A 26,915-nucleotide genomic window follows, 5' to 3' on the forward strand; every position below is an offset into this window, starting at 1 on the left:
CAGCACTTTTAGAGAAAGGAAAACCTCATAAACTTAAGGTACATTATAACCTCTACAAGTAATGAGGCTTAATGGCTCATCTCCAGGGCAGTAATTATGATTCTTGATGCTAATTACTGTTACATCTCCCTGCCAGCTAAAACACCTCTTCTAACTTTACAGTTTGATATGTTTTTAGTAAATACATAGTTTCATCTTTTCTGGATTTTTTCCACCATGTTTTTGTACATTAAAGAATGAAATAGATGGCTGTGACACACTCAGTGATAAATAGTCCCAAGTCCCTTGCTTTGACTGCTTGGTGTTCTACTATTAGCCCTTATAGTTATTTCTTCCCATTGATATGTGGTCCTGAAATTTGTTAAAGAGATGACAAAACTTTTCTATTCATATGGCATGTCCTACCAAAGGAACTTAAAGTACTTGGCAGCTATTAATTAATGAACTGATCTAATGTTCCAAATTAAAAGCTCCAGTGCCATTACATTTTTTTCCCCAGTGTTCTATTATCGAATCATAGAATCATAGAATAGTTAGGGTTGGAAAAGACCTTAAGAACATCAAGTTCCAACCCCCCTGCCATGGGCAGGGACACCTCACACTAAACCATGCTACCCAAGCCTTTGTCCAACCTGGCCTTGAACACCACCAGGGATGAAGCATTCACAACTTCCCTGGGCAATCCATTCCAGTGCCTCACCACCCTTACAGGAAAGAACTTCCTCCTTATATCCAAACTAAACTTCCCCTCTTTAAGTTTTAACCCATTACCCCTTGTCCTATCACTACAGTCCCTAATGAAGAGTCCCTCCCCAGCATCCCTATAGGCCCCCTTCAGATACTGGAAGGCTGCTATGAGGTCTCCACGCAGCCTTCTCCAGGCTGAACATCTCCAACTTCCTCAGCCTGTCTTCCTACGGGAGGTGTTCCAGTCCCCTGATCATCCTCGTGGCCCTTCTCTGGACTTGTTCCAACAGTTCCATGTCCTTTTTATGTTGAGGACACCAGAACTGCACACAATACTCCAGGTGAGGTCTCACAAGAGCAGAGTAGAGGGGCAGGATCACCTCCTTCGACCTGCTGGTCATGCTCCTTTTGATGCAGCCCAGGATACGGTTAGCTTTCCAGGCTGCGAGCGCACACTCAAGCCAGCTCATGTTCATTTTCTCATCAACCAACACCCCCAAGTCCTTCTCCACAGGGCTGCTCTGAATCCCTTCTCTATGAACCAATACTGACCTTACAGTACTCCTCAGTTTCACTTAGTTTCAGCTATTTCTGTGATCATGCTATTAACTAGATTAAATAACACATACAGCACAAAACCTCTGCAAAACAAATGTTCCATAGATTTTTTAAAACCCCCAAAAATTCAGAGTGCAGCAGTTTTGCTGGTACATCCAGCAGCATAGGAATAGAAGCAGAGTGTAGCAGACAGGAGAGGCAGGAATATCTTAACCCAGTATTCTTCCAGCTTTGTAACATGAAGCCTCGGCCTGACATAACCTGTGAGTAGCAGATTTGAGTGTGGAATTACCTCACTGATCTGTCACAGACTGTCTTTGTTGGTAGAAATTGCAGCAATCATAGACTCATAGAATGGTTTGGGTTGGAAAGGACCTTAATAACATTTAGTTCCAACCCCCCTGCCATGGGCAGGGACACCTCACACTAGACCATGTCACCCAAGGCTCTGTCCAACCTGGCCTTGAACATCGCCAGGGATAGAGAATTTACCACTTCTTTAGCCAGCCTGTTCCAGTGCCTCATCACCCTTACAATAAAGAACTTCTTCATTATGTCTAACCTGAATAATCTTTTAAGTAAAAACAAGGCTTCAGTTTTCATCCAGTCTTAATTTAGCCTTATCGGTGAAGCACCCAAGCAAGTAGGTCAGGATTTCACTATTACTGTACATCCTGTAGTCACATAACAAGTGGTCAGCAGAGCTGAGACTGGACTTCAGCTTTTACATGCACCAAATTTCATTATTTCAACTGAATCCTTCCTGATTTACACAAATGAGAGGCAGAAAGCAGCCACAGCATCCTGTTACTCTAACTTCAATGTTGTTTTAACACAAGCAGAAGCTGTAACGTACCCATGAAGCTAAATGCTTAACTTACCTTATACAGTATTGAGTCACAAACACAGAAGATGTCAACAATGATGGGATTTTCAAGCAGAGGAAGAAGATGGTCAGGCATTCCTTGCCAAAAATGTAGTAAGAAATGCTGAATCTAAAGGAGTAAGAACGAGATTCATGGACATAAATAACACTTCATTGTCTCCCTGTGCACATATACCAAGAATGTGTGTTCAAACAACCTTACCTCTTCGAAGTTCCCATTAATTGCATTGTCAAGGACACACTGACAGTGTGTCTTATACATCATGATAAGAGTATCTACCTATTTTGGAAGAAAGAAAGATTAAACAGAGTTTCTTAGCTCTCCACTGCTAGTGATGTAGATTTCTGCTTTCTGTAGTTAGTATTTAAATATACAATATAAATTGCATTACAATGCATATGCACAAATAGGCAGCCTGTATAGCCAGAAGTAATGAGGAGGTGACTCTAGATTTTATTGACATCTTTGAGTCTTGATGCTGTTGTCAGAAATGTAACATCTGAGACTCTATACACTGTGAAAATGTGGCTATCAAAGCAAGGCAATAGCTAGATTAGCCAGTCAGATGGCAAAGTAAATTCCCCTTTCTGAAGCTAAGATTAATCCCAAAGAGTAGTTCAAGTTAATCATTAGGCTACTATAGGCGTCTATGAGTGTTCTGAACCATCATCTGGTTAGACAAATGAGAAAATAGCTGCCAGTCATTTGGTCAAAGTTTAATCATGGCTTTACATGAACAGAACTTTAAAAAGCAGAACTCCCTTTCATCTCATCAGGCTAATTTATCTGAGTGGAGTGTTCCCTCACTTTAATAACTCTTCAGAGGTATTACAAGACTTTGTAAAACATAGTAAATTTTAAAATCTGTATCAGATTATAAACCAAGAAATTTTATAAAGTATCTTAAGGAAAGAAAAATGCTAGCAAAACCATTATTACGGTACAGAGTCACAGGAAGTTTGTCACAGCTTGTGAACTTCTCTGGCAAACCAATATCAGGTTTCAAATGCGCCTAGTACCACCTTATTTCAATAGGTTTAGCATACAGATTTCTTTGAAAACAGACCTTGCTGACTTTCAGATCTGCTTCTGTAATTACATATCTTTGAAAAACACAGGCAAAGTGCGAGACTCAAGAACATTTTAGAGTTTTGTTGTTTTTTTTTTTGAAGGGGTTGATGGAAGTTAAAGGTTTGGGTAAGCTTTTTTCAGAAACTTAAAATGAAGAAATTATCAATCTATTTTAGTGATGGCTCCTACATTTATTAATTCCCCAGAGATTTCAGTTGCCTGCAGATTCTGAGGAGTTTAATGCAGGAATCAAACTTCATGAACAGGATTTCTTCAACAGAGTACCTAAATATCTTAGGTTCAGCAACCCTTGGCCAGACAAGGTGAAGGAAGTGAAAGATGGTAAGAAAATAAAACAGGACACAAGACAACAAGGAATGAGGAAAAAGCAGCAAGGAAAGAGAGAGCAGCAGCCACACAGGAATTCATCTCTCTTCCCATAGTCTTCTCATAACTCCATGAGTCTGTCCACAGCCATCTGCAAAGCTATGCTGAGCCCCTCATCGTCTGGTTCAAACGTCAGAGCAATTAAATGCTTCAACCCAAAATGAAGATAAAATGAGTTGCATCTTTTTCTTTATTGTTGGAGTGGTAAAATTCAATTTTGCTTACACTGCTGTGTTGGGTCTGCATGGAATCTCAAATGTTCTTCAGATTTAAATGTTACAAGAATGCTGTATATATGAGAAATGCCAGTTCACTGATGGGAGACTATAACAGCAGTTGATGCACACAATTCTTGTGTTTTCTTTAGGAACTGTAAGATTTCTAGCTAAGATCTCTGTCCTACAGATGGCTCCTTTTGTTCAGTCCTCACAATAGGAATCCTTGGCTTCATGACTTTCAAAGATTAAACTTTAGAGGAAGGGATCATAAACCAAAAAGCTTTAAAGCAACATTTCTCAAGATGATAGCCAACATCATGACCTGTACTGGAGGCTAAACTGGAGAGTTCTTAATGTGTATCAAAAGGTTTCCAGCACAATTCAGGGATGTAGCCGCCTGTAATGTGACCAGAAATAACACAAACGTAGCACATAGGCAAGGAGTCAAAGACCTAAAACATATGTCAGCAATACTTCTAACTGAACAGTTACTTTTAGGATGAGCAATACTAAGTACTGATTTAGGGAACAAAATTTTACTAATTAAAAAAAATAATATATGTTCAGATTTTCAGTTTCTTTTCAAGCAATTAATCAAAAAGAGCAAAGTTCATCTAATTATTTGTTGTGAATTTGTTCTGATCTAGTCAGAACAAAATTTGCCTTAAAACCAAAGACATTTAGAACGAATACAACTCTCAGTTATTTGTTTGTTTTGCTCTCCCATTCTTACATACCATCAGTGTGTAAAATACCAGGTCAGTTAATAGGTAAATAATTCAACCACCTTTCCAGTGGAAAGCCAGTTAATCGGTGTTGGTAAAGGTTTGCCCCCTCTATAAATCAGTCACCTCTGTTTGATTATGGACATTTCTGGCTCTTTCATGTCAATACCTCAAAGGCTAAGATATGGAGAAACATTCTGTGGTAATTTTTGATCTGTAAGTAAGTCAGAAGAGAAGTAGCTCACATTTTACCTTGTCTTTAGAAATGCACCCTTGAAGCAAAAGGTGTTGAGCACTTGGAAACTCTGGGAGGAGAGTCCCAGTTTTGGAACTCAGAGAATATTTACGAGTAAAACCACCCTGAAATGAAAGGGAAAAAATAGGAGCATTGAAATAACCAATACAGATTCAACTGAAACCAGAAATCCATGCTAAATTGCATATTATCTCACAAGTCTCTCAACATTCCTGAATATTTATGTTCAGATAATCCTTCAAAATACTGATTCATATCTGGATTTGAGTTCCAGCTCAGGAAGGTAAATAGATATGTGCCAGATCTAAACTCTACCAAATGCAGTTTTCAGAGTAATGCAGCCTTTAAACCACATTACTTCATGTAATTCTATGACCTTTGGGTTGATCTATGTTTAAAAACTGAAGTAAAAAATTCTCTCCTCTACAGTGTGGACTGTCATACCCTCATGAAGACCCTCATACCCTCATGGAGATATAAAACCCTAAGTTTTATTTAATATGTATCTTGCTAGTAGAAGGATCTAGAGTAGTGGAGATATTATTGTTCTTCCCTGCTCTCTTCTTGTTCCGATAGCATGGCAATAGTGACTTCTGCTGGTTTACTATGGCAACCATTATTTTAGTTGATCATGAAGTCTGATGTTATAGTGTTATGGATGTGATGGTATGTAGGGTCTACAGACACTTACAACCTAAATATTTAATATTAATCTCTTTGTGATTGTTGCAGACTTGACATGAAGCTCCAGTTTCATATATCAGTAAGAATGGTATTCTTGGACATTTAGTGTTCTCCAATTATTGCTGAGACACAGTCAATGTTGACCTTGTTACAAGTTAAATTCCTCCTGAATTATGCTAAATTCTGCTGAGTTTCCTTCAGTTCTTAAGAGTTCTTAAGCCTCTTAAGCTGCTTTAGCTTGTGACACCTGAAATACTGTAGACACATCTTGTACTAGTGACAGATTGAAAAAATACCTTGAATAACTATTAGGTGCTAACCTTTGAAGAGATGGGACTGAAGGGCAAAACAACAAGCTGCCTTGTATATGTGGATACTGACTGTTAAGCAACATATGGCAAATCAACCCTTATTTAGACTCCTAACCTAATACTTGCACAGAATCTGATTCAGTCTACTTCACAGTAAAGCTGAGCAATAACATTCTGTAGTGATACAGAATTACCATGCTTATATTTATAATGCACACCTGTCCTGGGTTCAGAAGTAGCAGTCATTTTTCACCTTCTTAGTAGCTGGTGCATCTCTGGGTTTTTGACTTTCAGCCTGGGAACAGCACTGATAACACCGATGTTTTTAGTTGCTGCTTAGTAATGTTTAGTCTGACCAAGGACTTTTTGAGCCTCATGCACTGCCAGGGAGGAGGGGAAGCCGGGAGGAAGCAGAGACAGGACACCTGACCCAAACTGACCAAAGAGGTATTCCATACCACAGCACGTCATGCCCACTATATAAACTGGGGGCAGTTACCCGGAAGGGTAACTACTCGGTCAGGCTGGGTATTGGTTGGCGGGTGGTGAGCAGTTGTATTCTCTTCCGTTGTTATTTCCCTTATCATTATTATTATTGGTGGTAGCAGCAGTGATTTGTGTTATACCTTAGTTACTGGACTGTTCATATCTCAACCCATGGGAGTTACATTCTTTTGATTCTCCTCCCCATCCCTCTGGGAGCAGGGGGGAGGAAGGGGGGGAGTGAGAGAGAGACTGCGTGGCTGAATTTAAACCACGACAACACCATATTATGCTCAGTAAGCACTCAAATGGTATAAGTAAGATGAAACCCTCATTCTCAAGAGAAGCAATAAATTCTGTATTATGATTCTGTCCTTACTGATGGAATTGTACTTATTCTCATAGAATGGCATTCAAAGCCAGAGAAGACTATTTGGCTGAAACCTTTGGTTCCATTTTAGCCCACCCAGTGCATATATCAAGGCAGTGTGCAGAGCCTTAAGAGGCCTTCTGTATATACCTGCAGTAAATCCATTACACCTGTGCAGATTCCCTTTGTACTAATGGATGGATACATAACCATGCCAAAGACATTTGAATGGCACTTGAAGCGGCCTTTTCCTACCCATTTGCATACAGTCAGATTTCACTGAAGTGGAAATAATAGGTATATAGTATAACACATAGTATAAAAGTGTGCAAAGGGGAGTATTTCCCTATAAACGTTGATTTGTGAATTAGAGGCCAGTTTCAAGGGAAATTCTCTCAACTACTGCATTCAGAAAACTATAACTAACTGACTTATTTACTATATATGTATCTCCCTATTTTTATAGGGTGAAATGTCTGCCAAAACAGACAGCAAGGAATGAAAGTATACACTGTGTAAACACACTTTGACTGCCCTATCTACTATTCAAATATGTATAAAACTCTAAGTCAAAGAAATTGAAGAAATGTAGAAACAATAGTACATCTTCCTGTCAATACTTCTGTGGTGTTACAGCTGCCTATCAGTACCAGGAGGTTTGTTTTTTCTTTTTTAATAACAGGAGTAATCTTAATGATTTTATTATGTAATTACCTATGAAATATATTAAAAGTTCTGATTAAGAGGGATTAGTTAATTTAAAAGAAGGCAGTGATGCTGGTGGGAGGTTTAAGAGAGGGTAATCTGCAATGATTTTACCTTGCTAATGGTAATGACTGTGCCCCAGTTCTAGGCTTAATATTTTAACCCACTGCCACTTGCCCTTTCAATTTAATACCATCTGTTTCTAATGACCATTTAACATTAAGATAATGACAGTAATATTATCTGCCTAATTAACCATGCAGACTCTAATGGTGCACTAACTGGTTTAGATAAAAGAATTTGCTGATATCTCCCCCTACAGAGAGAATACTAGAAAATGTGATAAAACATGCCAGAAGTAAACAGTGTCCCTGGCACTCAATAAGTGTTCATTCAAATGCCATTTACTCAGTATATTTAGACAATCAGTGCTTTAACATCTTTTCAATGTCTTTATGTTCCTATTGAGAATTACTCCTTATGCAATCATTGTAAATCTTTCTAGAATACCTAATTGCATGTACTTTTGTCATGTGGCTGACTGCGTTTAAACCATGGCAACTTTCAAGCAAATGAATAAGGATATATAACCTGTTCACTTTTATGTGAAAGTACGCTGCCTAATCTTCAGTACACTGAGATTGTTAAAAAAGTTTTGACCATGAAAGATGTTTTTGTTTTTTTTCATTTAAGACCTGCCTCAATAATTCCAGACAACACAGAGCTATCAAAAACTCATACTGATGTGCTCTTTCTTGCTTATTTCTGACAAATTCTCTGTGATTCCTTTTCTGGGAGGACAAATGTATTGAACTTTGGGAGAGCAAATGTACTGAACTTTGGGAGAGCAAATGTATTGAATAGGATTATGGGACGGTTAATTCCCAACCGGATGGGGAATGCCACATCAGAGATGGAAGTGAATGTGCATTAATTTATGCCAAGGGAGCCAAACATTTCCCATCTCAAAACTCTGAAAGAATGAATGCTGTACTAGTGCTCATGAATCCTTGAATATGCTGGGGATATCCCATGGCATAACACTATCTTTTTTTGATAAGATAGCAGATTACGTGAATGGGGAAAATGCAGCAGATCTAATCTACTGGACACGGTGTCACCAGGGGAAATCATTAGTTATGCTGGTGAGAATGGGGATTAGAACAGGAATGTAAAATGTTTAAGAAACTGACTCCAACTGAAATGCTAACAAGTTGTGTTGACAGGGAAACTACTTGGTTGAAAAGGGATTGAAGATTTTCAAATATCAGACTTGGAGCTGATCACATTGAACATTTCATAGATTAAATTGACTGATATGAGCTAATGAAATCATCAATAAAGAGGAAGACCAAGAGGTCATGTGGAAAGATCTGGATGGCTTTGAGATAATGGCAATAAATGGGACGAAAATCAATAGAGCAAAGCTACATTTTCAGAAATAAGAATTTCTGCTATCAGTGAGAAGTTGCTTATCTGGAAATGAAAAAGACGACTTTCTGTGTATCAATTGATCATAGAGGGTATATTTAGTCTAGTAAACTAAATGGTGCAAGGAAACATTCCCAGGCAATGCTGGAACAGTGTTATGCAGAATGGACCCTGGCATTCTTTTGGCCCGTGCCAATTAGCAGTCCATCAAACAATTCCTAGTAATGCCTCAAAAATACCTGCATGCTAGGGACTTTTCTCTGCGGCAATGTGGATGAGATGTGCTTATGTTGTTTTGTATGTTCAGGAGTTTAATATTAATACATGCAGGCTATGCCATGACAGTTGAACTCAGTGTCAAAGCAAAACCCTGGGAGCAATTCTTAACCCTTAATGTACAATAATCCATAATTCTCTAGTATGAATACAACCAGAATGACAGTGACTATATCATAGCATACAGTAGCAAAAATGTAGGTTACTTGTGGGGGAAAAGAAAGAAGAAAAAACCCACAAAAAAACCCCAACAAACAAAACCAGAACAAAAAAAACAAACACAGTTCTAGAGTTCATCAGAAGGCACATATCTGATAGAAATTGGAGATATGCCATTTACAAGTCTCTATGATTTTTTTTTCTACAAAGATACTCAAATGAGAACAAGTAGAGTGAAAGGCTATAAGGCTGATCAGAGGTGCTTAAAAGTGTTGCTTGCTCCATCTAGCAAGTTAAAGTGGTGAAAATACATATCACAAGAAAATGTCATAAAAAACAAAAATTAGAAACAGACAATCCTGACCAAGAGGTATACAATTCTGTTTATTAAAAAACCCATCTTTTGGCTTCCAATCAGATAAATGAGATTCTGAAAAAGCCAAAGTTACAGATGCAAAAAAGTTAATGTAGAGCTTGATCCTTTGCTTAAGAGGGTCTATTATGAGCCTCTGTGATTATGGGGAACTGGATCAGAAACAGAACCCCAGAAAGCGGGGTTAATTTTAAGAAAATTCTTATTTTTCTTTGAATATTCAGAGAAGCAAATGCTCAGCTCATGAAAAAGAGACGTTATTCAGTCTAATCTTCAATGAAAATATTGTTGTAATTTTCAAAGAAATGAAAACCAGAGATCATATAATATTTCAATTATAACAGAAGTAAAAGGAAACATACTACAACACTTACCTCGTTCTTTAACTTGCTTCCAGAGAACCTTTGAAAATAAACACAATTGGTGATTTTTTCATAAGAGGCACATTTTTAGAGTTTGCAGATATAAATACATATGTAATAGATCTATTAGAAAAAAGATTACATTCCTCCAAATGTAGTTACAATAAAAATCATGGGGGGTTTTGTTTTTGGTTTGGGTTTTTTTTAACTTCTATTGATATGCAAATGCCTGAGGATGTCAGGACACCTACTTCTAAAACATGATGATTCAGATCACTGACTTAACGGTAAAGTATAAAACACAGTTTCAGTTTTTTCTTTGGATCTTTACAACTTCATAAATAGCAAAAGGGCAGCATAGGTGTGAGTCCTTAAGGTCTTTACCAGGAAATACAAAAAATTCTTTGACACAGCTGAGTAAATTAGAAATAGAAAAAAAAAAATCTATTATTTACTTTTCTTATGAAAATGAAGAAATTATAGTGATTTTCTGTTCTTTTTCACCACAGCATTATTTGGATGCAGGTGAAATGCATTTCTGAGATGAAAGATTCATAAACTGGCAAAAATGTATTGCAGTATAGTGTATGTCTTATTAAGGGTCCAATTGAGAGATTCCCAGTGAAGTCATTGGACTATCAGGCAACTTTTCAGTGCAGAAATTAGAAAGCACACTTTTAAAATCATAATTACTAAACCAGACAATGTGTAATTACAGAGATTCTAATGGATCAGTATAACGATAAATGTTGTTTGATTATTGTTATTTTCTGTTCTGCTAGCTGCCAACTGATAAGATACTACAGGCAACATGAAGTCTTATAATTATTAGCAGCAATATTGTGATTTCATGTTGTTGAGATGCTCTGCTGGCAGGACAGAAAATCAGAGGCTGAGCAGTTGTCCCACCCAGGCCAGCCACAGGTGCCTGACAGCTCCCATCATGTGATGATCTAGCACATGTTACCTACAGAATTCCCTTGGTTGTTGGTAGGTAAGTATGAAAGAAGGCATCACTCAGTGTGTTACAATGTGGAGCTTATTACCTTCACAGCTGATTTATTTGTCACGGAGTGTGGATTTCCACATGTGCAGCAAAATGTACACAGAACATACACCAAAAACATGAGGCAGCACCTGCTGACATTGTTCCTTCAGAGCCTTAATTGCTAGCTAACACTGCCCTTCACACAGTTCTGTGGATGCTAATGATTTTTGGTGTTAGCATGTTAGGCATGCTCCTTTCACAGTGCAAGACTTGATATTTAAATGAACTGGGAGGTCAAAATTAGAGGGGAATTTAAGGATTCGGGCATCTGCAACCCTGCACTTAAGGACTATTGTACTCAGCTCTATTACCTAAATCTTCATGCACAAATACCAATTTAGTTTGAAATAGCAGTAGAGGCCTATATTTAGGCATCTAAAGTGAGCCCCATTGCCCCTTCTAATCTTTTCACAAGCTGCCGTCTAACATGTAAGCCTTATGGTAAAGGCCTCCATATGCCTATATTTGTGCACGGACATGGTGTGACCTGATACCATTATCACCCTTATATTTTAACTGCCTAATTCTCCCCCAGGCTTAATCCAGGAACTATATGTATAGCTAACCTACCAGAACAGACATCAAGGGAGAGATTTTATGATGGATCCTTATGTACATCAGCCAGCAACTGGGAGATTCACTCTCAATTTTGAATCTCTCTACTGCCTGACTCTTCCCTTACCCAGAAGCTTGTTCTTAACTTCAGGCTACTGCATCATTCTCTTCACACATAAAAATCCAACCAGACTGCAAAATGAGCATTTGAGCTTCTGTTCTAAATCAGCTAGGGAGGCAATTTCAGTGCTGGACCTGGAAAATTCAACTTATACATGACAGCACAGTTCCCACATAAAGACAAGTTTCCTAACTGGTGAATCTAGTGAGTACTCTTGAAAATCTTAGAGAGTATCTGTGCCACCTTTATGTGAGCATATACTGTTGGAAATGCAGCTGTGGGGAATTTTGCAGTACCTCCAATTTCTTTGTGTTCATTGTTGCTAGATTCTGCAAAGACAGAGCTTTACACGAAAAGGGCACTGGCTGACACAAAACTGATGACTAAGAGTGATTATATTCCCTTAAATGAAAATAACTGTCTTTTAAGTCAATTAAATGAGCAAGTTGTTCAAGATAATTCTGTATTATTAAAGAACCTCATTTCACTGTGTACCAAAAACACCTCCACAGCTCTGGATAAACACTGGACAAGGAAATGGCATATTCCAGTCTATTACACCTTAAATTCTGCAGTGAAGAGATCCCTCATTTTAAGCATCATTTGCAATCAATTTTTACACTTGTCACATTGCTTGGAAAAACTCTCTTTGGATATAACCTAAATATGCCACCAGCTGAATTTTCTATATGTAATCATAAACTCATTTATCCCTTTACTTTCTCAGAGTCCCCACTTAATACAGATATACCGCTGTAGACAATGAAAGCCGTCGTTCAAGCCATATGTGAACAGAGACATTTGTTTTACGAACTATTAATCTTTGGCAAACTAACAGGCAGCTATCGTAACGTATTGATCCTGCTAGCTGTCCCTTAAACAAATATAATTAGAGCTTCCTGGGTTAGGTTTAAACTGATATTAGCCAGTCAAAGGACCTGTAAATATTAATCTACAGTGACCCCTCCCTCCTGCCCCACAGGTGTCAGCTTCACACCATTCTCCAGACATTTCATAATGGGAAGGTGTCCCGGGGAAAGAACTCAGAGGGTGACACAAAAGCAAACAATATGATACAAGTGTTCTGGAAATGGTGTTTTGATGCCTCACACAAAATTGAACAAATCCTTTGCTAAGGATTGGTTAAGTTGGTACAGATCTACACAGACTAAGGAGGGGCCATACTGGAAGTCACTACAAAAAGGTCTAGATCAACCTGTTAAAATCATTGTCTTCAGGGAGCAAGCTGCTACTTACATATAGAAATACAAGACACTGAGATATGCAGCAATACTAGTTCTGGTATCAATAAAAATTAGTGTCCTACCTATACCTTCCTAAGGGAAGGTTAAACTTAGACCTTCACTGACTAAGTTTCAGTCTTATGTTACCATACCTGGTTAAGCCTTTACCAGAATACACAGAGTGGTAGTATGCACTGCTTTCTTTAATGCCAATTCCATAATAGTGATACCTGTGGGGGAAAAAAAAGGAGTGTTTATGAGTGATATATCAAGTAAAGCAAATTGTCAAATTGATTTTCAATGCTTTCTGAAAGCTTTTCTTAACAGTGTCTATCAATTCCTTTCACTGACATGAAACAAAATCTGATCTCATAGAAAACAGTATTGTCATGATTTGAGCCAAAATTCAGGGACAGGTTCTTCTTTAAATTTAAAACACTTTCTCTCTTACAAGAATGTAGCTGGAACAGCAAATCTCCCAGAAACATGTTGCATCTCTTTTTCCCTAATGTGCTTTCTCCCTCATTTTATTTTTTGAAAAAGTGCTGGGTTTGATTTACAGGTTTATTTTCTCAGGCTTACCACTGTTACGCTTAAGACAGTGCCACAGAGCACTTCCCAGTTGAAACTCACCAGTGTACCCTATAAATTAGTGTATAGCCTCCTATGAATTAAAATGCTAACTTGTCATTCATTCATTCATTCTTCTTTCAGCTTGCAGGCTGATTGAATTATTCAGCCACTTAAGCAGTTTTCATCCACATTTGTCTTCCTTGCTGCCCTCCTGGAGATCACTGCTCCCAAATACAGATGAAAGAAGGAAACGTATATTGCTCAGGCTCTGCAGTGCTGAGCTCAACACCTTAACCAAAGACACTAAAAAGGGTGGGTTGGTGCTAAGGAAAACAGCTATGCAGTAGATACTTACTGCTTTCCAGTGATTTTGCTACAAAAGAATTGACCTTCAGGAGAAGGGCAGGAGAGCAAGCTGGGGGCAGCTCTTTCTTTACCAGTCATGGCAAAGTTTGCTTGAGTTCATCTATCAAAGGTGATAGGCCCTGTCTTAAAAATTCCACTCAACAGATTTAGAAACTGATTGTGTTAAACCAAATTTGTCTAAGAATGTTATGGACAGTATACTCAGGTTCATTTGGGTTTTACTGAAGTTAGCTTGAAAACACCATGGCAGCTGGTTTAGCTGAACTGCTCCAAAGTAAACTTGTAGTTCAAGTACGTTGCACTGCACTAATTCCACGGAAATTTCTCAAAAGCTTGAAGACATTTACTCTTACGACACAAACCCCCCAACAAATAGTCCTAGAGCACATAAACAAAAGTTTTCTGCTCATCTCTGCTGTTTGCGGTGATACCCATTAAAAGAAATTATAATTTTACTGTTTGAGACAGCCATTTTTGTATGGGACAGTCACAGATAAGAACAAACCCCTCAAATGCTTATATTTGCAAAGCTGACTAAAACCGTTAGATATAAAAGATGCTTCAGAAAATGTTCATTTGTGTGATACATATTTGCTTATCCGAGGTAGCTATGAAAACCTCAGCTGAAATAGTCATTCTATTTCTGGACAGACTGTGTTATGTATTCAGGATTTTACAGCCAAGAAGTCTGAACAGAAAGTGGCTGCTGTTAAATAGCATAGCATTTACTCTTTGCCTGAAACTGATGAGCCAACATAATACCACTAGATTGCAGTGGCACTTGGTGACCCACAGGAAGGCAAATAGCTTCTCCCCTGCATCTTTACTGTTATTTTTTTTTTGCCTATAACTCTATTCTTCTGAGGGATGGTGATGTGGTGAAGTGACCACTTTTAAATACCCATTAATAGCCAGAAGCTAAGACATAGGATCATGTGCTCATAACAGTTCCCTTTTTACCCATTAAAGTCAGAGCTGACTGATCAAAGCAAAGTGACACCTCAACATGGTTTAGAATGCCAGTGGGACCTTTCATTAAATGCCCTACTGCTAGACTGCTGTCCTCTGGTTCTCATATAGTACTGTGTCATCTATGTTGTGAGCTAAAGTCCTGAAAGTTTTCAACCGCTACTTTTGGTTTAGAGTATTAAACAGATAGACTTGGGCCAAATACCCAGATCTGGAAATTCCTAATATTTGTCAGAGTTCTAACATAAATGCTACAGGCATCAATATTTTTAGTTATTTTATGAAAATTAAGCAATTTTACATGTGACACAAGAGGTATTGAAAATATACGTGTATGGATTCTAGCAAATGACAACATTTACTTCATCTTGGCATTGCAAAGCTGGTGCACTGAACAGGATGAAAAAAAAACAGAGCTGTGACTACTTCTTAACAATGTTATCTGCACATTTGTTGTTGGTCATGTAAGCAAGCAGTTGCCTGTATCTCATTTCAACACCCTAAATGTCTTTGTTTTGACCACATGCCTTTTTTAAAATTCTAAAGCTAAAACTCCATCCTTTCACTACAAACTTGGAATTCCCTTCTGCTAAAGTTGGAGTGGGCAGAGACAAGGAAAAACATTACTTCTTTAGAAAGTTAGGATTCAGTATCTAGATTATTCAATATCTAATTCAATATTAACATATTTGGGCTAGAAACATGAACTGTTGTATGATTTGGATTTTCAGGTTTCCAGTGGTAGACAATACACTTGCTCCTCCTCCAACATATCAGAATTTACTGTTGTGACATTTTGTTATGGAGAATAGGTATTTTCAGTGCCTATTCTGTGTGTATCAAGACATAGTAGTTACCATTCCAATTTCCTTCAGCTCTTTGTGTAGTTGAATTTTTACTACTAAAAAATACAGCTTTCTAGTCATCACGCAGAAGCAATTAAAAAAGAAGTATAATCTGTACTTTTCAAGCTCTTTCAGGCATACTTTATGGAATAGTAAGTTGTGAAGATTTTTATTCTCTTAGAAGCCAAAGTTGTTAGCTGAATGGCTTGTTTTGGGCTCCCTGTTGAGAGTTGAGTATACCCATCCCAGACACACTGATAACATCCTTAACCTACTTCATGTAACTTCTTTCTGTGTCTTTATATGCATATTTCTATGTGTATGTACAGTATATAAGTATTTTACTATTTATATTGCTATTATATAATGAATAAAAGAAAAGTCATCACAAGCAACTTACTCTCAATTTTTGTAACAAACCTTTTGAAAAACAAGCTGAACTGCTTTCCTCTTTTAATTGCAGTGGTTTGTTGTAACATATGTTCCTACGCAACTAGTAGCCCTGATTTTAGCATACACTCACACAAATGACAGCTGATAAGGAAATGATAGGCTTAAGCTGTTCAGGGACTTGCAATAACTTGTTATCACAGGGACAGCTGCCATATCAGTTTTATTAACCCACTAAATCACTCCTAATAAATAAGATAATAGTTTTCAGACATGATGGGTAAAAGCTAAGATTCATCACTGATCAAAGTCTACAAAAAATTAAATTGTAACTTGAGCTCAAAGAGTCTCCTGTGTGTATGGGCTGAGAGCAGTACGTACATTTCCCAAATAGCTGCTCCAGGTAACCCATGTACCATGAAGGCTATAACTGAATTCTAGCAGTGACCACTGTATGTCCAATATTGCCTATGCAAAAAGGTGTATTCAGAACCTACTGCACAGACAACTGTTGGTTATGAAACACTAATCTAAGAGAGCAGCTTGCAGTATTTATCATGCTGGATCTTCTTCCACTTAGCAGGAATATGGAAACCTTCCCCTACAATCACCAATCTGGAGTGATTAGCATGAACATGCAATGAATGAAAATTTAAAAATTGCATCCAGTGCATTGTACCTTCTTGGCCAAATGTTTAAATGAGTGTTTTGGTCCTGACACTTTCATACAAATATGTTGTTGGATGTAAACACAGAGAGTCTACACTCGAACTTCTAAGACCCCTTTTTAAGTCTCTCTTTTGCCCAGAACTGGAGATGACAAATGGTGCTTGGAATCAGAGGAGGAACTAACATTTGTGTGTCTCACACCTTAAAACAGAACCTGTATCCCACACCTAAGAGCAGAATGTCTTTCTCAAACCCAATCCATGCTCATAAGAATGTCTGAAAGAGCTTGGCCTTGTTTTGGTGTGGGAGAAAACCTATTTCTGTCACCTTGAAGATGATGAAAAAGGAACTGATTTTCTTTGATTTCTGAGAACAGCCAGGCTCTTTCAATACATTACTGTGTGTGCATGCAGTGCCCAGTAAGGCATTTCATTCCTTGATATATATAAAGAATAGTGATTCTGTTGGAGAGGAATCGCCTTTTTCCTTTCATGCTTTTGCAGATTCTGGTGCAGTAGAGCCCTGGACTATGATCAGAGCACCTAGGCAATGCTGTGTGAAATCATCACTGTCAGTGATGATATTACTATTACTGCTCATACTAACATTATATTGAAATAACAACAGAAACAAAACAATGTCACTACACTACCACGCTTAAAAAATAGGAGTTAATTGCTAGTAAGAAGTGTCTCTTACCAGTCTCAGTAACCCTGCTTTGTTCCACACAGAAACAGCTTACAACATTTAGAGCTCATGTTGACATAAAAGCAGAGGATAACTAGTCATTTTCTGAAACTGATGAATAGTCCCTTAACTTGCTTATTAATTTAATTTAAATACTTCTGAAATCAGACTTATGTTACTAACTGCTACCTGGTGAAAGCAGAAATGAATTTGCTCCTCAGTGAGTCTGTGATTCTGAGGTGAGTATGGTTCACAGCATCAGAGATAGATAAATGGATAATCAGAGACCACTATTTATACTGCCACTTCTCTATGACTGCTTGCTGATCTATTCAGTCTCTGAACTGGAGATATTGTTACTTGTGCCTTTTATGAGGTCCTTTTTTTACACAGCAAGAACAATGTAAATGTATCCTAGTGAAAATGAGAATTGAAGAGGAAAAGTCTCCGAGGAAAACTCAGATGATAAAAAAAAAAAAAAAGGAAAAACAAATGCCAGATGTTCTAACAAAACCTGCCAATGCCTCATCCCTTTAAGGAAATTGTTCAAGAACAGTTAATCCGTATGAAAATATGGCACATAATACCACCAAGGTCAATAGAGATATGGGATTTGCTGAAGAACTGTTGGGCCTGAGGCATTTCCACGCTCATAATGTTAAATGTCTTAGAGAAAAGGGGAATATAGTGACACACGTTTCAACACAATTAATTTTGTAGCTAGATTTCTATGCCAAAAACTCGATTTTAAATATATTCCTTTCCTTAATAGAAATTGACTTACAATGTTTTAAATTATTCAGACACATGATATGCTTGGAAGTTTGGATCCTGACCGGATCCTGGTTATCAATTCATTAGATATGTCAGAACAAAACTATGATGAGCATTTGGAATACTTTCCCCCTTATATTATCTCATTCATTATAACTTGAAAGTGGTTCTTCAAATATGTTGGGTTATAAGCCTGTGTAAGACTTAACCAATGCACTGAGGAATTAGCAGGTTGCCAAATATTCCTGAACAGATTGTGCCAGATATCCTAAAATCTTAAACACAACACCAGCAGCAGATGTCCATCTGCAAGATTAAATCTACATGAGTTTATGCCCATAAAAATAGCTAAACTTCATCACAGGTGACAATACATGAAATCCCTCTTTTCTTCTACAAATAATCTTTCTAACAGTGACTTTCCCCCAAGCCTCTCTATTCAGCATCAATAGCTCATTTTCCAAAGAGAAATTAACTTCAGTTCCAGTTTTTCTCTATACAATGCAGACCATGTACTCTCTCTTGAAAAAAAATCAATGGATTATGAATTTGTAAGACTGTGACAGAAACTGTCCTCAGTTAAAAAAGCAAAAATACTCTATGCAGACTTTATTCCCTTTGAATTTTAATTAATGGTTATTTAAAATAAATACTTGAGACATACCCAGGAAATAGAATGCCTTTGTAAAAATTGGAAATTGAAATTCTTCCCCACCTTCATTTATACTGCAACAAACCTTAAAATTCACAAATGACATCTCCAGTGCATTCTTTAGCAAAACTACATTGGAATCGACTGGCTATTTCTTATGTTTCTAAGGCAGGAAGAAAACAAAGCTTAACAACATGAATCAACCTCCCAAAATTATAAAAGTAAACAATGAGTCCTTCAGACATTTGCTGTATATTGCAAAGCACTGGGGAAAACCACAGCCTTGTATTTATTTTCATTTACAGTCTCCATTCAATTTGAGTTTTGCTTATAAATTACTGAGAGACAATAATAACTTTGTCTTTCAAGGCTAAGTCATTCCAAACAGTTTTCCCAAACAGAATGTTTGAGTCTCTTCTGCCAGTAATTCTGGTTCTCTATCCTATTCATTAGCAAAATGCTAACTCTGGGGTTTAGTTTTGTTTCAGTAAACCATCATCCCTCCATGCTTTCTTCTATAAGTCAAGGATGGTTTCATGAACCCTATTCAGCAAGTATATAAGAATATTTTTAATTTGAAGCATGAGAAAAACCCTAGGGTTACTCACATATTTAAAGGTATGCATCTCCTAAAATATTCGCATTAATAATAAATATTCAATTTCTGTGTTTACACTGAAAGCTGGACACAATATCTATCTTAATTTGCTCCTCATAGAAATAATTTATTTTTGGAGTATCTATTCTGAAATAAATAGAAATACACAGATAAGGATCTGGTCTAAATATTATTTGGAATTGAAAGCCATTATGTTTCTGGAGGTTACTTTAAAAGAACAAAATTATTTAACTAGCCCTATTTTATGTTGAATAGTATCAGCACATTATTTAGGTTTAAATATCTTTTTTTAACTGGATATTAATAAACACTGAAATAACAGTTTAAAGCACAACACTCAGGAAATCTCAGAGCCAGACTTGGTTTCAGGCACTACAGAGAACTGTTGCATTTGTCACTCCCCAGACAGGGACAGAAGTTTTCTTAGAATTGCCTAACTCATAGCTTGACTCTAGCAACATCCTAGAGCATTATTTTGACTTTTCTACATTCCTAAGCCAACACACTAGGCACACACTAGGCAGTTTTTTCATTTCCTTATAAGTAGCATTCCCCTGTTAAAAAACAAAATCAGACTGGGGACAATTCATCAGTCCTTCCCCAGCAGTCTTGATATCAGGACATAGAATGGACGTTAGATGTAAGCGAATATGTTGCTACCACTGTTCACCACTGGTTTACTATGACCAAAAGCATAATGTCAGAACTAATACAAATATCTCCACAGGTGATATATAATTATCTGATCTATTCCTACAGCCTAATATTCCACAGATCAGATATACAAATTAACTATATACATTATTTATGAAATGACCACACTATAGGTATGTACTTTTCAGCGTTTTTATGAATTACCCACAACATAGACCAAATGTATTCCTTCTTCTCAATTTAAGGCAATGTTTTTTTCCTAGTGTCTTTAAATTAATCCATATAGTTATGTAAGGAAGACAAAGAAAGTTGTTAGGTTTGCAAAAGGCAAAGAAAACCACAGTTATTTGCAATAAATGCATGGTTCTATGAATATAATGACAAGGTTTAGAAGCTTAATTAGTTTAATTTTAGAAACTATGCCTAAAGTAATGTTTTCAAAACTCAAACTCTCTTACCAGTTTCATTATTGAACGTTATCATTTGCAGCTTGTCATCTGAATAAAACCCCCATGCCCGTCAGGATATGTTATACTAATTATATATAGTGGAGACATGGAAACACATGTCATTCATAGAATGAATTGTGTTAGTGGATACACAGATGAAATGAGCCTTACTTTGAATGGCCCCTTGTTCCAAGCCGCCTTGTGGTAAGGAGAGGGAATTTCTGGCGAATGGTCTAAAGAGAAAAAAGCTGGGTTAATTTCCAACACCGGTATGCTTTCTTAGCAATCTGTTCATAGAAGGAGTGTTAGTATATGGTGTAATGTAGTCCATGAATAAATATTTGTGACACTTCACAACAGAAACAATTAAGCATGCAACACTACAGGCTTGGGGAAGAGTGGCTGGAAAGCTGCTCGGCAGAAAAAGCCTTTGGGGTGCGGACTGACAGCTGAATATGAGCCAGCTTGCATCCAAGTGGCCAAGAAGGCCAGCGGCATCCTGGCCTGTATCAGAAATAGTGTGGCCAGCAGGGCCAGGGCAGTGATCATTCCCCTGTACTTGGAACTGCTGAAGCTGCACCTCAAATAATATGTTCATTTCTGGGCCCCTCACTACAAGAAAGACAGTGAGGTGCTGGAGTGGATCCAGAAAAGGGTAACAAAGCTGTAGAAAGGTCTGGAGAATCAGTCTGATGAGGAACTGGGGTTGTTTAGTCTGAGGGAACTGGGGTTGTTTAGTCTGGAAAAGGCTCAGGGGGACCTTATCTCTCTCAGCAACTACCTGAAAGGAGGTTGTAGTGAGGTGAGGGTCAGTCTTTTCTCATGAGTAACAAGCAATAGGACAAGAGGCAACAGCCTTATGCTGAGCCAGGGGAGGTTTAGATTGGATATTAGAAAAAAAATCTCCACAGAGAGGGTGGTCAGGCATTGGAACAGGCTGCCCAGGGCAGTGGTGGAATCACCATCTCTGGAAGTGTTCAAAAAACATGTAGATGAGGTCCTCAGTGATACGGTGTAGTGGTGGCCTTGGCAGTTCTGGGGTTATGGTTGGATGATCTTGAAGGTCTTTTCCAACCTAGCTGATTCTATGGTTCTATCATTCCATGCTTTTATGCTTTCATCCTTTGTCCCTCTTGCTATGTAACTCCGGTCTCCCCACCCATAAACTTCTTCCTACCCTTCCCAGCTGTTCTTCCCTTCCGCTTTCACTGCTACAGTTTAAAATCTGGTTTTCTTCACCAGGATCCTGCTTCCTTCAGGTCCCTAAAGTGCAACCGTACCTTTTGCTTCAGAGACCTAAACAAAACCAGGGAAAGGTCTGCCCTCTAGCCATTCTGTTTACAGTCAAACAACTAAAAATAAATTTATTTTTTATTTGGAAAGTGTGATCTGAATGTTAAAGCAGGCAAATATTTGTCTCACAGGTACTCCTGTGTCATTGACTATCAAACTGTTGAACAGTCTTAAACTTATTCATGCTCACTAAAACCCTATGAAGTTTTCCTTTAGCTCTATGCTGCACATAAAGAATTCATGTTATATGATTCAATCCAAATCAAGCAAAACATTCTGTCACTGTAGTCCTGAAGTTGAGATTAGCGCCCTAAAAACATCCTACTCTTCCTGTGAAGAATGATGTTTAAGGCAAATGTTTATTAAGTGAAAAAGTAATTCAGTAATAGAGGTAGAAGATGTATCTAACAGACAGATCACTGTCGTAACAATGTTTATATGGAAAGCTATTGAATTCCTCATTTATACTGAAACTGTAATGAAAATTAGACACTTTCTCAGTATATCCAACTTAAGAGAAAAAAACTGCTAAGTGAACATTTTATGAACTGGATTTAAACCCCATTATTATTATTTAATTAAATTAATGCATTTTGCTATGTATGAACAATGACTAGATCAGTACTGTTTAAAAAAAGATGATCCTTGAGCATTTTTGGTTTCCTGTTTCACTAACTACTGAGAATTTAATTTGGAGAGTTCACATCTCCCTTTCATTAAATGATTTTAGGATTAATTGTAGAGAAGGGCAGAAAAGAGGATGAATCAACAGTTTTTCACTCAGGAGCTCTCTGTGTTATTAATTTTTATTCCTCTTCTTGTATTGCTTATTGTGTCACATCTCACTTTACACTGCCTTTAGTATAATTAAAAGTGTCCTCCATGTCAGATCTGTTTTTGTGGAAAGAACCTGTTAACATCATCATCAAAAAGGAAAAGAAAAATCTCTCTGACAGAATGTTTTTGTTTGTATGAAGTAGCAATAAATGAAAGGGAATCTCAGTTTCCTAAATCTGATGTCACAAAATCCTGTCATATGAAACAATGTAGTCTGATTCCGTGTGTGTAGAAAATGTGAATTTGCGAGGAACTTCAACACAGGTGTACTAAATTGCGATTCCATCAAAGTATTAATACAGTAAATTATGAAGGCATTTACTCTTTACCTTCCCAAAAGTTGCAGCGCAAGCAGGTTCCAGCTTCTCTTTTCTGCAGAAGTCTAAATAATGTGCATATAGGATGCATCTTGGTAAACAAACTCCTTCACAGACGATGTAGTTTTCTTCCAACCTGTACAGAGAAAGAAACTGCCAGAGTAAGAAGCAACATTCCACGTCTCCTGATCTCATTTTCCTTCTTGATTTTGGTACTGCCCTCTTCTTTTTTAATTTTACTGAAAAATTCCATGAAAACACCCAAATAAGTTTCTCCTGAATAAGGCAGATACCACAGACTAACTTCACTCTTGATGCTTATGCTAGTTGCAGAATATGGGAAACCTGGGGCCAGGCCCCTTTTCTTAATGAGTCTTTTTCAATGTTTGAGCTTTTTGTTTTATAGAAATTATCATCACCCAAGAGCCAGCCTTTCTCTGAAAATAAGAGCACTAAGTAGACTATGAAAGGTTCAAGTCTGTCCTTTGAATAGAGCAGGGGCTTGGACTTACATCTTCTGCCCCACTGTATTTTTAATATCTGTGCTATCATGTCTTCTTTTCCTACCTTTGCTTTTTAATGTCCACGCTGGACCTGAATCCATTTCTTGACCAAACCATACTGAAAAGCAAAGAACTGGCTTTTTCTGAAAGGGGTGCCTTTTTTATGTAGCTTCCAAATCAGTTTACAGAATACAAGTGCCTACTGATGGTCGTTATAGCAAAACTTTAAAAACTGAAGTAAAAAATGTCTGTCTTCACTTGAACTGAACTTTTGGTAACAGCTGGGTATTTCACTGTTGTCCTGTTTCTTTATCAGTTTACATTAATTGCTACTCCTGGGATGATGTGCAGTTCATTTCTTTCTCAAATTACACAAATCTGTAAGAAAATACTGTGTAGTAAATGCTGCTCACAGAATAGTTTTGCACTGACTTATCAGACCCAAATCCTTACAATTTATGCTCTAAATCAGACGTAAACTAGACTACGAAACTGAGTAACTTGGGTTGCTCTCATTTTTCAGTTAGAAGTGAAAAAGAAATCTCGATTTACAGTCTGTATTTGGTAACTAAATTCCATTTAATTCAACACCACTCCTTCCTAATTTCAAATGTGCTTTAATAGAAACATTTATCAGTTAATGTCTGCAGAATTTTACCTGCTATTTGTGTTTTTTTTTTTTCCCAGATAAAATGAAGTTAGAAGTTCCATGCAGGGTAGATTCTGATGTAAAAATATACATTATAAGGCAGTGGAAATCTAACAGCCATAGCCTTAAAGGATAATTAAAACATTCATTCACAAAAGTAATTCTTCAGTAATGCTTCATTTCTACATTTTGTTCGATATGTTTCATCAATAGCCACACACTGTGAGAATCTGTTGGAGGTTTCAGTTAACTGATAAACCTCTGCTAGAAATTTAGGGGTGGATGTCCTTATTCGTAGACGAGGCTTATCCGAAAAAAAACCACCACTAACCAAACATCACCCCACAAACCCACAGATTACAATTATTCCTAAAGGATTTGTGAGGTGTAGCACTCCTTGCAGCCTCGGCTTTACAGGAAGGTCCCCCCGGGGCAGGGCGGCAGCGGCTCGCCTTAGCACTCCTACCATTGCAGGGTGAGCTGCGTCTGCTTCTTCTTGTCCTTCATGATCTGCGCGACGCTCCTCTTCGCAGACGGGCTCTGGTCCGCAGCTTTCAGTACGCCGTCGCGAGTGCCTGCATCCTCTTCTTCCGAGGACAGGGCTTCGGTGTTAAAGAGCGTTTCTGAGCGCCGGCGGATGAGCAAGAAGAGAAACCCAAGAGCATCGTTACTGTCCAGCAGCACGCCGCCTCCTCCCGACGCGGCTGCGGCCCTGTAGGCGTCCGTTTAACCGGCCTCCCTGCCCGCCACTGCCGGAGGAGACGGGTCGGGCCGGGCCGCCCGAGGCAGGACCCCGAGCAGCACCGACGGTTCGGTGGCCCGCCCGCCGCTCCTCGCCCGGGCTGCCCGCACCCGCCCTGCCCTGCGGCTGCCACAAGCGGGCTGCCGGCGCCGCACCTCGTACCTGCCTTGATACCGGCGGGCAGCGCAAGCTCCGGGAGCCCTCTCTCGGGGCCCTCCGCGGCACACAGCCCCTCCTCGGCGTAGGGCAGCAAGTCCGAGTAGCAGTCCTCCTGCGCGGCGGAGGGCCCGGCTTGCGCGGCAGGGAGGTGCAAGAAGGCGTCCTCTTGCTCGGGTCCCTTGGCCATGCTCCTCACCGCCGCCTCCTCAGCCCCATGGGCGGCGGGACGGGGCGACGGCGGCCTTAGGGAGCAGGGGGCTGCTCCTGAGCGGGCAGGGGCGGCCCGCGGGCGCCACTCCCTCCTCACGGCTGCTCCCCCCTGTCCGCGGAGGGGGCTTCTCCCGGGATTCTGTCGCTGACGGGAGGCGGCGGGGGAGTTCTGCGTGTTCCTGCCTGTCCCTGCCTCCTGTCTCCCCGCCCGCCGTGGTGCTCAGTTGGGCTAGTCGCACCTGGCCGGGAGGGGACAGGGCATGGCTGGAAGCCCAGGAGGTTCAGGGGAGCCTGCCTGGAGTGGCTCTGCTGGGAACTTAATGATTAACTCCTGCCAGCGGTGGCTCCCGCTTGTGTGAAGGTGCAGCTCTTGGCCCGCCGCCCCGTCGCGACAAAGACAAGGGGCGGCCGCAGGGGGTCCCCGCATCTCTTCAGAGCAGAGGGCTCCTGCAGGGCCTCCCCTCATGCACTCCCGGTGAGAGCAAGGGGTGCTGATTAGCAGGCACTTCCAAGGATGGGGCAGCCGCAGCTTCTCTGGGTAACCTGTTCCAGTGTCTCATCACTAGAGAAGAGTATTTCTCACTATAGAGAATATTTTTCTAGTATCTAATTTAGATCTACCCTCTTTCAGTTTAAAGCCATTACATCTTACCCTGCCCCTCCGCGCTCCTGTCAGAAGTCCCTCTCCAGATTTCCTGTAGGTTCCCTTTAGGCACTGGAAGCTGCTCTAAGGTCTCCCCTGAGCCTTCTCTTCTCCAGGCTGAACACACTCAACTCTCTCAGGCTTTCTCCATCCTCTGATCATCTTCATGGCCTCCCAATGGACTCACCCTCTTGTGTTGGGGGCCACAGAGGTGAATGCAGTACTCCAGGGGGGTCTCACCAGAGTAGGGGGGCAGGATCACCTGCTGGTCACGCTCGTTTTGATGCAGCCCAGGATACAGTCGGTTTTCTGGGCTTCAAGAGCACACTGCCGGCTCATATTGAGCTTCCCATCAGCTGGCACCCCCAGATCTTTCTCCTCAGGGCTGCTTTCAGTCCAGTCTCTGCTCAGCCTGTATTTGTGCTTTGGATTGCACCAAGTCCTTAGCATAATCAGTTATTAGCCTAATTCATTGAGACACTTCATCTTCTGGTTTCAATGGCTTTGTTTCGAGGTAAAATCACATTTGACCCTCTGACTTCTCTGTGACTTGGCTGACCTGAGTGCTTCAGAATTTGGCCCACAAGGATCAATATTTCTACAATATAATAAAATTTCCCAGCTACTAATCCTTGTGTTGAACTTTCATGGGCAAAATCCTACGTCTTTTTGGTTGTAGGGACCTAAACGTAGTTATTTCTTAAGACCAGGATTTTCCTTTGCTATGACATCAGAATATCCACAGTGATTCTAATGAATTCTAACTACCATCAACACATGGATTAACTGAACGAGGAGTCCAGTCCAGGGACCAGCTAGTTTTCACCCTGGGATTACAGACAGGTATCATTATACCTATATGATCCAAAAATAATTTCTCTCACTTGTTCTTAAGGATGTCCAGTGGTGGAGGATCACATCATGCCCAGATCATCTGTCAATGAAAAATTTCTATTAAACAATCTCCCTTCAGCTTGTGTCCACTGCTTCTTTTTTCTATCTGT

At 39.2% G+C, this 26,915-nt stretch overlaps 1 protein-coding gene across 3 annotated transcripts in view; it reads right to left on the reverse strand.

Annotated features, from left to right (window-relative positions):
• RFX6 (regulatory factor X6) overlaps positions 1-25,689 on the reverse strand; it is a 39,788-nt gene extending 14,099 nt beyond the window's left edge. For 2 of the 3 annotated variants that reach the window (XM_062632457.1, XM_062632456.1), the window contains exons 1-8: positions 24,624-24,894; positions 23,018-23,141; positions 20,730-20,791; positions 13,064-13,141; positions 9,956-9,983; positions 4,786-4,893; positions 2,334-2,411; positions 2,127-2,240 (exon numbers count right to left, since the gene is read on the reverse strand). In XM_062632457.1, coding sequence (XP_062488441.1) covers positions 2,127-2,240; positions 2,334-2,411; positions 4,786-4,893; positions 9,956-9,983; positions 13,064-13,141; positions 20,730-20,791; positions 23,018-23,141; positions 24,624-24,664 — 633 coding nt within the window. In that variant the 5' untranslated portion in view covers positions 24,665-24,894. Of the gene's footprint in view, positions 1-2,126; positions 2,241-2,333; positions 2,412-4,785; positions 4,894-9,955; positions 9,984-13,063; positions 13,142-20,729; positions 20,792-23,017; positions 23,142-24,623; positions 24,895-25,061 lie in introns of those variants that run through there. The other variant, XM_062632458.1, reaches the window with a different exon arrangement.
• Positions 25,690-26,915: the final 1,226 nt, after the last annotated feature.

This window comes from Pezoporus occidentalis, unplaced genomic scaffold (genome assembly GCF_034315485.1).
Source record: "Pezoporus occidentalis ecotype Australia unplaced genomic scaffold, CSIRO_AGI_Poc_V1 ctg39, whole genome shotgun sequence".
NCBI lineage: Eukaryota > Metazoa > Chordata > Aves > Psittaciformes > Psittacidae > Pezoporus > Pezoporus occidentalis.